The 12,247-nt window shown below is 33.3% G+C and overlaps 1 protein-coding gene and 1 long non-coding RNA gene across 3 annotated transcripts; one reads left to right on the top strand and one right to left on the bottom strand.

The window, feature by feature from the left end:
- Nucleotides 1-2,774: 2,774 nt before the first annotated feature.
- Nucleotides 2,775-3,221, bottom strand: LOC129317283 (uncharacterized). The gene has a single exon (XM_054961642.1). The coding sequence runs from the start codon at nucleotides 3,219-3,221 to the stop codon at nucleotides 2,775-2,777; it is 447 nt and encodes a 148-aa protein (XP_054817617.1).
- Nucleotides 3,222-6,240: 3,019 nt separating this feature from the next.
- LOC129318972 (uncharacterized) lies at nucleotides 6,241-11,854 on the top strand. 2 transcript variants are annotated; one of them, XR_008595372.1, is made up of 4 exons: nucleotides 6,241-6,638; nucleotides 7,964-8,032; nucleotides 8,180-8,215; nucleotides 11,423-11,854. It is a non-coding gene; the product is annotated as an uncharacterized LOC129318972 (long non-coding RNA). The 2 variants fall into 2 exon arrangements; XR_008595371.1 differs by lacking the exon at nucleotides 11,423-11,854 and having other exon boundaries at nucleotides 6,289-6,638; nucleotides 8,180-8,591.
- Nucleotides 11,855-12,247: the final 393 nt, after the last annotated feature.

The following is a 12,247-nucleotide window of genomic DNA, read 5'->3' as shown; positions in this document are numbered from 1 at the left end:
CTATAGGTGGTGGAGTTGGCAAAGTTTTAGCATATGAAGCCCCTTATAGCTTTAATGGTATCAATCGCAACTTTCTCTCCATCAAAGTTGACGCAGTGTTAGAGGTCCCCTTTGTAGATGGTTTCTAGTTTGCAAGATTAAATTGGCAAAGTTCCTAGGCAATTGTGAAATTTGAAAAACTCCATTTATTCTGTTATAATTGTGGTCTATGACTTCCCATCCAATATGTCAGAAACTAACTTGACTAAGGCAAGATATGGTGGTTGGACAGGAGCTATATATCAAAAACTAGTGGAAAAAATCATCTACCTCACTCAAATAGGAGATTAGCAATCAGAACAGACGACCCTAAAAGAGACGGCACCTAACTCTTCCTCTAAAGGCAATCAAGTGATAACTTAGCAACATGAACAATGAAAAATGAATAACAAATTTGTTATTGTCGACCCACTCATGATTAACAAGCATAATCGTGCCTCGAATGACTTTGCAAGTACCAAGGCAAGATGTGGTGTAATCCTAAAAATGATAAAGCGTCCTTTTCTACAAGGATTGCACCCCATCTTCAACCAAAAAAATATAGATGTGGATTAGCCCTTGACAACTCGGCCCACTTCCCTTAATACTAACACTTGGTCCACAAAGTATTAGCTTCGATGTACTTGTTGGGCATGATGACTCCTTTAATTCCAATGGAAAAGCCCAGAGCCAAAGCCTCATCCTTTCATACGCAATTGAATCCACAAACATTAAATACATTGTGGTATGATAGATATCCAATATAATAACCCCAAATTCACATGGGCTAATAATAGAGAGGATTTTATTAGAAAATGATTACGTGCTCGTTTGGATTTCAGTTGGACATAATAGATTATAAAAATAATTGATTAAGTAGTAGATTTTAATCATAATTGATTATGTTAGAACGCAATCTGTTTGGATGCTATTTTTCTAAAATTAATTTTAACAAAACTGAAGATATTTAGATAATTTTTTTAGAATCAATTCTAGCTGTATAAATTACCATAAAGGACATTATTTTTTAAAATTAAATTATTAATAAATTTGTATGTAATAGTATTAAAAATCTAATAGTATTTAAGAAGTAAAATATATTATTTAAACTACATATATAATTAATTAAAATTTAAATTATATTAATACTAACATTTAAATTTATGTAAATAAATAACTAAATATATCTTACTTAAAATAAATTCAAGAAAAGACAAGAAAATTAAATTCTTAAATATAAAATAGTAATTTTACAACAACTAATGAAGATGATAATATACAAGTTGGTCTTTAATAATATCACGAATACTAGTCATAGCTGATGAAGAAGATGTCACGGATGAATATGCATCAATGTCATGGCCTTCTTGATCCTCATGGTCTGCCTAATCTTCCCTCTCATGACGTATAAAATCAGCATCAGAGTTAGAGTGTCTTCTAATGAAATTATGTATCGCCATTAATGCAACAACAATTTGAACTTGTATATCGTAGTTATAGCTAAGCATGTTGCGTAAAATTGCAAACCTGTTCTTCTAAACTCCAAATATTCTTTCTATTGTGCACCGTAAACTTGAATAAAAATAATTAAAAACCTTATTATTATTTACAAATCCAATTGATCTTTTAAAATCAGGAAGATGGTAGCGTTCCCGTCTATACGGACCAAGGTATCCATTTGGTGTTGGATAGTTAGCATCCATCAAATAATATTTACCTTGTAAAAAAAGATGACTATTAATGTCTGTAAGCTGGAAAGTCTAACACAAATAAATTGAATAAACAAATATATCTGAAGGCGAATGTGGAAAGTTCATGGATCGAGTTGTCAGGGCATGTTGAAAAATGCGAGCATCATGTGCAGTGCCCTCCCATCTAGCCAAGATAAAAGTAAAGCACATGTCCCAATCACACACAGCCATTACATTTTGCGTAGGGATTCCTTTTCTTTCAATATATTTTGATTTTTCACTAGCAAGGGCTACACATGAAATATGTGTGCCATCAATTGCTCCAATGGCATTTTTAAAGAATAGCCAATATCGCTTATCATTTTTCTATTTTGTTTGATATGTGATAAAAGGACCTGTCTAGTGGTTTGATATATTCCATTGCAAGTTTCGAGCAGGCCATTAAAACTTCATGAAAATGTCTATGAATAGTCTCTCCTGAATGTTGAAATCTTTCTTGTGCCATCCTATTTCCCAACCTATGTTCAATTGTATTTAAAAAAATTGCAACCATTTCCTGTACTCTCATTCGCCTAGTATCCTTCAATCCATGCCGTGTCAATTCACTGCATAATTGATGAAACACATATGGTTCTATTCTAAACATTTCATAACAACGAACTGGGTATCCCTTTAAAATTTCATTTACCCACAAATGACCTGTATATTTACTATTTCTTCATGGCTCGTTGCACAAATGTTTTGTTCATACAACCCAATGAGAGCACTAACTTCTTGGGCTTTTTTAGCTTTTTTTTAGACAAATCTTCCATGTGTCTTGTTATCTGTAACCAAACACATAAATAACACGTGCACTTAATTTCAATTATAGATACATCTAAATAAGTTATCTATAGAAATACCAATAACTTTTCCACAACATTGTAATACTTGATTACCATATATAAAAAGTACATAAGTAGTTCAAGAGGCTACATAAGTCAAATTCAACAATATAATACAAACATGTTAGACTACTCTTTAAGTAAGATCATATGCTTATAATAAGTTTTAAAACTCTAATAATCAATCATTTTTGTAACATTCATATCTCAACCACTTCAAAACACTTTCTTTATCATCCTTCATTGTCAAAAACATCACTCTAGCCTCTCGGGACATGAAGAGTGACATGCATCGTGAAACCCAATGTTTGTCAGTTGCAACTTCTTCCCATTGTTTGACTATAGATATGACTTCAGGAATTGATGTTTCCTTGGCCTGTTGAGATTCTTCCTTTATTGTCTGAGCTATTACACTCATTGCATCTACTATTTGACTTGTACTAGGTAACTTATTCTTCTTTCTATTGTTACTGCTTTCGTCCCTCTTCCTCTTACCACTGCCTCTACTTAAGGTTCCTTGAGAAGCATTTAGAACTACTCTATTAAATTCACCTCTTACTCCAATAGTTCCTAAGATCTCATCACTATCTTCTGAACCTTCCTCCAAATCAATACCCTCATTTGCCATATCTAGCCGATACACCTCTTCATCCTCACCTTCATTCCTATTATAAATGTTAGGCAAAACTCCACTTGAAGGTGCCCATACTCTAGGTCCATTGGTGATAGTACCTTAGAACAACTCAGTTAATTCATTGGTAAATGGTAATCCTTTATGTCTGAATTTCTCGTATAATGGATTTTTTTGCACATAAATTATCAATAATATTACAAAATACACAAATAAATAAAATAAATATAAAGCCTCACATAATAACATCATACCAATATCTTCTTCTCCCACCAATTATATGAAGTATCCACAGTATTGTTTGCGTAATCCCAACCCAATCTTGTCTCACTTGAAACCAACATATCTCACAGTATCCACTCTTTTTTTATATTATCCCACTTATTCTTGAATTGTTGTCTATCATGTTTCTGTCCAGTCCTCTCATTGAAGGTAGAAATTATGTTGAGCCATCCTGCTTTGGTAAAACTACCACCATTTCTTTGTGATTTTTGAGCTTGGTCCAAACAAATGTCAATAAATATTCTAGTATTTCTTTGATCCCATAAAGCTTTTGACTTATTATTACTCATTATACTATATAAAAAATTAACATGTTAATTATAGGAATTATAATTAAAATATTACATGACAAAAACTTGACAATTTTCAGAGGAGCTAAATTCAACAAAGACTCACACAACAAAAAAATTGACTAAATGACCCCTATATATGCAAAACATACTGTTTGAGAATAAAACTCTGGTAATCAGTGATCATACAGACCAAAACCAGCAAAGAGTTCAACTAGGCACAAAACTAACTTTTAACAACTTTCCCATAATTTGCAAATGTACAAGATTTTGACTAAAATCAGGTTTCAATAGCTAAAAAATTAACTTTTAACAGTTCTCCTATATTCAGCACAGAGTTCGACTAGGCACAAAACTAACATAGAAACAACATGAAAAATCAACTTTCACCCACATTATTATTTACAAATGTTTAAGAGTTATAAATGGTTCAAACCACACAAAACTAAGCCAGCAATCGCGAGAACAAATCCATCCATGCATAGATCAAAGTGAAGAGGAAAATAGAGTCTGACCAAGATCAAACATTGCACCTGACTAAGATCGTCCAAAAAAAGGTCAAAGAAGATCATTTACCTCTGAGCTGGACCGAGTGAAGAGGACCACGAGCAGATCAGCGACGGATGGAGGACCACGAGTAGATCAAGGCAAGAGAGTATAAATAAAGCTTACTACCTTCCTCGACTATGACAGGAGATCACCGCTACTGGACGCAACTCGGAGACGGCGGACGGAGGAGGCGATGCCACGAGGACCACAGATCTGCACAAGTTGGCGGATGGCTGAAAGATTGTTGCCTCTGTGAGAACTCACTGTGAGACAGCACAACTGTTAGAGGTGGATGGATAACGGCAAAGATGGAACGACGATGAGACGGCGGACGGTGACTACGTTGGGGGTGGGTGGATGATGGTAGAGAGACGGCACTACTGTGAAGACTGAATGAGAGAGGAGATCAGAAATGAGAAAGCCGCGACTGAAATGAGACAAATGACGATTAGAAAGAAGAGAGAGAGAGAGCGAGTGAAGGGCAACATAGGTTTTCAGCTTTCACAGAGAGAGAGAGCACGTGAATAATGGTAAAAAAATTTTAAGCTGAAGCTGGTTTTGGTAGATTATGGATTAATGTGTATTTTGCCTCTTTAATCGATTATTGTATTTTTGTGGTAATTAGGTAATTTCAATCAAAAAATTGATTATGGGCTGTAAAATTGATTTTTGTGTCTATCCAAACACACGCATACATTGTGCCATCTATAACATACCCTGGCGAGAACATCATTATAACGCCCTTTAACAAGTATTGGAACCTGTTGGCCTAGATTGCTCGCCTATACTCCTAGACTTGACTCCTCCAACTGACAAAGTCGAGAAAAAAATTTAGATTAAACTTGATTTGGCCAGAGCACCTTGAACTAATGGAAATCATCTATGATAACTAGATTTTGACGTGTGCATTTTTTTCACTTATTTGTAAGTATTGTAAAAACTTATTTGAATTTTTTTTTTTGAATATTTGTAAGGATCTTTTATCATTTGAAGGGTAAGCATAAAATTTTAAAAAAATAAAAATTTTAAACTAATTTATTTTTGTGTACTTGTGATATGTTACTTTATGTCGATTTAAATTTACATAAAAAAATTATTATATTTTAAAATTTGTTTTACTCAAATATATTAAAGGCATAAATAATAATTTATTTTTATTTTAAAATATATTGCTCTCATAATAGATTTAAGAATGCAACAGCTACATTTGTGCTCTTCGTTCAATTGATGTGAGGGAAACTTTGAAATTATATTAAAGAATAAATTTTCTGTTAAATTCTACCCCATAATTAATTGAAAAAGAAAATTTATTCTCCAACAAATATTATTAGATCTGTATATGCTCTGTCTAAATTTCTAAGCATATTATGCAAAATAAAATTAACTTATTTTCTTTAAAAATTTGTTGGTCAGTGCATCATGAAAAAAATAAAACATCTATCATAATAAATCACACACTATAATTTATGTTTAAATTTTTAAAATTACAAATGCAGGTTGTAAAAACCCATGAATTTTATTAAGAATTATTTTTTTATTAAATAACTAAGCGTGGTAATGAATCATTGACTAAATATAAAAGATATTATTTTTTTATGTGGCAAGTTGAGAGTAATAAACTTGTCTATTATATACAGGGATTGGAAAGTGATACTTGGTCTATGATGTCATGTGAAATGATTAAAAATAATTAAGTAGGATTAGATCATTTAAGTGTACTTTAATTAGTTTTGGGATAATTTTAACAAACGTGAGTTGGTCGCTTGGTGGAAATTATTATGGCTGCTTAGGTCTGGAGATCGACGATTCTCCTGGAGCCCGAAGAGAAGTTTCATTTCGTTCTCCTCATAATCAGTAAAATTACTGTTATGCCCTCCACATGACGTGTCAGAATTTTTTTTTCTTTCCTCTCCTCCCCGATCTGATTTAAAAGTTCTTTCGTCCAAACAAAAAAAAAGAAAAAAAAAAAGATTTAAGCGTTCTGCCCTGTTGAGAGAGAAAGAAGTCTGAAGGCCTGGAAGCTTCAAACCCCACCTTTCCTGCTCCATTCTAGTTCGCCGACATGGGAGCGTGCTTCTTCTGTTGCCTTCTCTGTTCTATCTCTGTGCCGTCTTTGTGAGTGCGTGAGGATCTTTTTCATCTTTCCCTAGTTTTGCTTCGCATGGCCTAAGCTTCTTCCTCCTCCTTTGTTCCTGTCGTGGTGTGGGGGTTTGTTGGACCTTCTTCTTGTCCCTCCTTCGTGTCCGCACGACTTGTATTCTATACTCCCTGATTCTGGCGTTACTGATTTCAGGTATGAATCTTCAAGTCCTTTTTGTTTGTGCTGGATCTCTGTGTGAAGGTGTAAATTTGTTGTTGTGAAATTGACTCTCTCTCTTTCTGTTCTAATTTTCTGTGTGAATGTGAGGGGCTTTGAATCTTTTCCTTCCTCTTTGATTTTTGTGAGTATTTTTTTTTTTTATATGGCTGAGATTGTAAACTTTTCCCCTGTTCTCTGCCTGCTGTCGTGTGTGTCTAGATGGGGAGGGGAAATTAATTTCAAATTGAAATTTTTAGTATTAGGAGCACAGAAAACCCACTATACTTGTCAAGGTCGATCCTAGTTCTTGGCCCAAGAGAGAAACATCTGTGTCTATTAGTTCATTTTCATCAAATGCTACTCTTTCCATTTTCATTCTACCAAGAAGGTGATAGCATTACACATGATCGTATAGTTAAGGTTCGCTTGAAGTTCGACCCTAGAGAATATACATCATTGACTATGAAAAAGAAAGTAGAGTAAGTGTTCTCCTTCATTGCATTATTTAAGATGAGTATAATGGAAACGTCAATGTTACATCCAGTGAAGTTTGTGTGAACTGATAGCTATTTGGCCTATGGTGTAAAATAATTTAATTAAATATGGAAGTCTTTGAATCATGCATACACCCATTGGTAATCTTATTATCTGCATTGAGTCTACAAAGCATTTTACATGCTAGCTTTTGCTTCAACACTTGATGATGCAAGCAGTTTGGTCAGTCGACATATTCATTAATTATCCGTTCCTTAAGATTCTACCTAATAGTATACTTACTATCAATTAATAGGTTTATTTGAGCATGCATTTCATCTCATAAAGTTTTTAAAATATTATATCCTGCATGCTGCCTGTATAATGGGTATTAGTTTGAAAATGCTTTAGAAATAATATTTCTCTCATGCTTAAACCTGCATGACCTCTTGGAGTTGTGTGGTTGATAAATTATAACATTGATGTTGTTTAATGATTTCATTTTGAGATACATATATGATGCTTGATAAAATGTGTGGTGGAAGAACATTGGATTTTTTTTTTTTAAGTGAAAAAGTGTATTGCGTGTATATGTATACACACTCGCGCAATCTTGATTAAATATTAGTGATGTGTTAGAGAGGTGTTAGAAAGACAAGTTAGAATATAATCAAATTAAAGTGTTGGATAGAGAAGCATGTATATGGCGTTGAAGGGATTGGAAAAATTGAGTCTTAAAATATATTGATTTGAGAACTTAGTTGAATATGGTGTTATTAATATTGAAAAAGAATTTTTAAAAAAATTGAGTAAAGCCCATAAAATTTTCTTTTTATATTAAATAGGGTGTTTAGAAGAAGAAAGATTTGATTGAAGGCTTATGGAATGGATTTTAGTTATTGGAAGCACTACAGGTAAGTGGATAGCGTTCCAAATGACTTATTAGTGAATTTATTTTCTTCACAATATCGTTTAAGTACATTCATGACTATCATATCGTTATATTTTAAATTCTGTTATCAACGTTTAACATATTTTAAAGTTTGTTGCCTTTGAATTAGGAGGAACCAAAGTGCCTAGACCTGATGGCTACTCAGGTACTTCTACCACAGCTCATGGGTATTATTGGCCCACAAATTATAGAATGGTTAAATCCTTTTTTGGTGATGGGTTATCTCCGTGGGGGATTAATGAGACAGACATGATTATGATCCCCAAAACTGATTCTCTCGAATCTGTCACCCAATTTTGACATATAAGCCTTTGCAATTTTTCCTATAAAATTTTCCCTAAACTCAGCCAATAGAATGAAGACTATAATGCCCACTATTATTTCTGAAAATCAGAGAGCATTTGTACAGGGTAGAGTAATTCAGGATAACATATTGATTGTCCATGAGTTGTTTCACTATCTGAAAGCCAAAGGGGTGATTACTATGAGATGGCTGTTAAACTTGACATGAATAAAGCCTTTGACAGGTGGGATTTTCTTAAAGCTGTCTTACTCAAATTGGGTTTCTCTACTTGGTGGGTGGCACATGAGGTGTACAAAAAACTGGACGGGACTGGACTATAGCTTAACTGGAGTCTAGTCCTTTTCATGAAAAGGACTGGCTTAGTAACCCGTAGTCCGGTCTGGTCCTGTGAAAACCCGAAGATTAACAAGACTGGACTTGGTCCATAGGACTGGAAGACTGGTCCTATTAGTCCAATATTCACTTGGCCTTTTTTTTTTTTTTTTTTTTCTATGATGACCAATAATCTATTTCAACTTAACTAACTCAATTAAGATAATAAAAATACTTATAATCATAATAAATCCATAATAATTTTTAAAACCAAGAAAATAATATTTTAGTTACAGTCCAAACTCCAAGTGATTTAAATACATAACTTCAATAAAAAATCAGAGAAATGACCGAAAATAGACCAGAGGAAAAAATCAGCAAGAACAGAAGTAATAAAAATCAGCCCACAACATGTTCCTTCAAAGTTCGAACGGATCAAGATCAGAGTACAAAGTGCAAGGCAGGGACTAGGGCTTTGGCTCACTGAACAAATTGAGAATGAGAGCAAAGTTGAGTAAGTGGCTGAGATGCTAAGTGCTGTTAAGTAACAGTGTTGAGGTTTTTTTTCGATCAGAGTGCAAAGTGCAAGCTAAGATTAAGACTTTTTTTTTCTAAGACTTATTAATTAATAATTTATAAATTAATTTTAATTATATTAAAATAATTATATAGGACCAAACCAGACCACTTAGTCCAGATGTTTGGTCTCTAGTCTGGTCTTACCTGAAAAATCAGTCCTGTCTTTTTGGTCTTTTTGGTCCTATAAAACCAGCATTTTACAAGACTGGATAGGACCGGATTTTTATGAGTCGGATTGGACTGAACGAGACCACGAGACTTTTGCACAGCTCTAATTACTACTATTAAATTTAGTGTAATATTTTTTGGGAAAATCGTTGGTAGAATTAGACCTGAGAGAGGGCTCAGCTAGGGAGACCCTCAATCACCCTACTTATTCTTTATATATCATTGGGATGGATATTAGCATGACAAAAAAATGAAATCAAAGAAAAGGATTCGATCTTTTTTTTTTTTTTCCAATTAAGCAAGTTACCACTCTATGATTTTCAGAATAATTAAGTGAAGATTCTTAAGGTAGTTGTTATTTACCAGATTCTTTAGTAAAAACATAACGCATAAATATTTTAAAAATTTAGTAACACATTTCAAAACATTGCTCTTCATGTCATAATTCTGTTGAATAACTTGATATCCAAGGATCATATCTAAGGTTTTTCTACCCTGTTGATGTAAGAAGCTGATACTCTTAGCCGACACTAGAACATTAAAATCATCCATAGCATAAAAAAAAAAAAAAGACCATATACGATCACAATATCATCACAGACCAGGCCATATGAACCTGTTTTTCTTTCCTGTTGTCATCAAACTAGAACATTTACTTTAAGACAATTTATTTTCAATAAACTCAAGTAAGAAGGTTGGAGTAGCCTCCAGGGCTGGGTCGTCTGAGATTGTCACTCATTTCTTGTTATCACACTCATCGAGTAACAAGAACAAGATGAAATTACTGTTTTATTCAATTAATCTCCCTGTTTTACTGTATCATTTTTCAACTTTGTTTCCTTGTAAAAGGAAAAGGATTCAAGCAGACGAATCAAGACAACAATTCTAAGACCAAAAATAGAACAGAAAATTCTTGAAATCATTGAAAACTTCAACCAAAGCGCAAAAAGGAAGAAACTCGGAACGCAGACAAATGATGAAAGTACATACGAAGTTTAGTTGAAGAGAACAAGAAAAGGGTTTACCTTTTCTTTTTGTTGGGGGGGGGGGGGGGGAATCTTCAATGGGGCTTTTGGTAGAAAATATGAAGCGGGAAAAAACCTTGTCTTCCTGGATTTACTCTTATGCAAGCAGAGTTGAAAAATGAGTAGGTCCAATTCTTATGGGTTTGAGAAATTCAATTTTTCAAAATGCCTCCAAATCTTAAGGTCCAGTCTTTATATTAAGGGTTTAGGGCTGGGTCTGTAAGCCTGATTATAAAAAAATAAAAAAATTAATGTTATAATTTAATTAAAATATTTTAAAATTAAACATAAAATAAATTAAGATAATTATTCTAGTTGACAAAAAAAATATTACTTTAGTTAAACTTGGTGAGAATTAAAGCACCCATCTAAGACAATCAAAGATCAAAGTGTCAGTCACCTAGCACCCACAGCAAGACAATAATTGTGAGTGAAAAGTAGATCGTGAGAGGTTAGAGGGAGAGCAAATGCGATAGATGTGAGGGGTGATAGGGCAAGTAGATGTTGGAGGGATAGTCAAGTAATTTTGAGTGAGGCAGAGATCAGAGACAAGTAGGGATGATTGACGGCGAATGGGAGAGCAAAGTATGCTAATTGAAGTAGAGATAAGCAACGGACGACAAGAGAGCATATGAATAAGTGTGAAATTTTCAATCTTTAAGCTGAAAAAGTGAGAGTTTCAATCAAATAAAGAAGGTTGGGAGAACGAAAGTTGAGAGATTAGAAATTAGAAAAGTTTAAGCCTTAAAGTTTTTTTCTCTACACACCATTTTTATATAGATTGCAAAAAAAAAAAAAGAAAAAAACGATAACAAGGCTTGAAGGGTCATTCGGGTTTAAGCTTATTTTTTAAAAGTTTATTAAGGTCGGGTTTAAAAGCTCAATTATTTAAAAAAAATTATTTTTTAATCTGAACCTTTATTTAAATGCAACTTACAGGCTAGGTCTTTATTTTCCACTTTAGATACGAGCTTGAGTGAACATTTAACGAAATGGGGAGATCCAACCAAATGGGGGAGGTGGGACCCACTACTGTGACGCGTGGCAGGTGAGAGGGCGGCGTGACTGAGAACTTTGGGGATGGCTGGAGACGAAAAAGCGACTGACCTTTCGTTTGCTATGCTATAAAATGATGCGTCATATCATGTGTTCGTAGTGTATTTTCATAAGGCTTATCCACTGTCCGGACATTCCCTACCTCAAATACTTGCTAATTATTTTCTTTGGTTTGGCTAATAAAGTTGTAATCTTGATATGATTTAAGTTTATAACTAAACAAAAAGCTCAGAGACATGTGGAGTTCATGACAGTTAACAGCAGTTAAACTGCAGCTTACTATTATGTGATATTTATATAAATTAATTTTTAAATAATGACTTACTATAATGAGTTTTGTTTGTAAACCACATGACATTTGTTATAAATTTTCTATTTTATATTGTTAGTTGATATTGATTATGCAAAGCCAAATCATAGTTAAGTGAAAAGACAGAGGTTAATAGAAAAATATGTAAGGAGAGAGTTTATCAAAAACAAAAATTCACCTGTGACCGCAAGAACAAATAGTAATAAAATTGAATGAACGAAAGACATTCAATATCTTTTAAAGTTATATTTGATATGTTTTAAGCAAAATCCTATGTTGGGTCCAATTGACTGTAATATAAATTAATCCATTGTATAATTAATAATGAATGATTCCAAACAATTTTACATACAGATTAAGTATTAGCTAATCTTATCAAGTAAAAAATTACTTCCTCCCATCCTAATCATCGAATAAACTTAA

The sequence above is a fragment of the Prosopis cineraria genome, unplaced genomic scaffold (assembly GCF_029017545.1).
Source record: "Prosopis cineraria cultivar Desert tree isolate PC_DT_omini unplaced genomic scaffold, ASM2901754v1 PC8, whole genome shotgun sequence".
Classification (NCBI taxonomy): domain Eukaryota; kingdom Viridiplantae; phylum Streptophyta; class Magnoliopsida; order Fabales; family Fabaceae; genus Prosopis; species Prosopis cineraria.
Note: the sequence above shows the minus strand (reverse complement) of the source record. Positions and strands in the feature narration are given on the sequence as shown.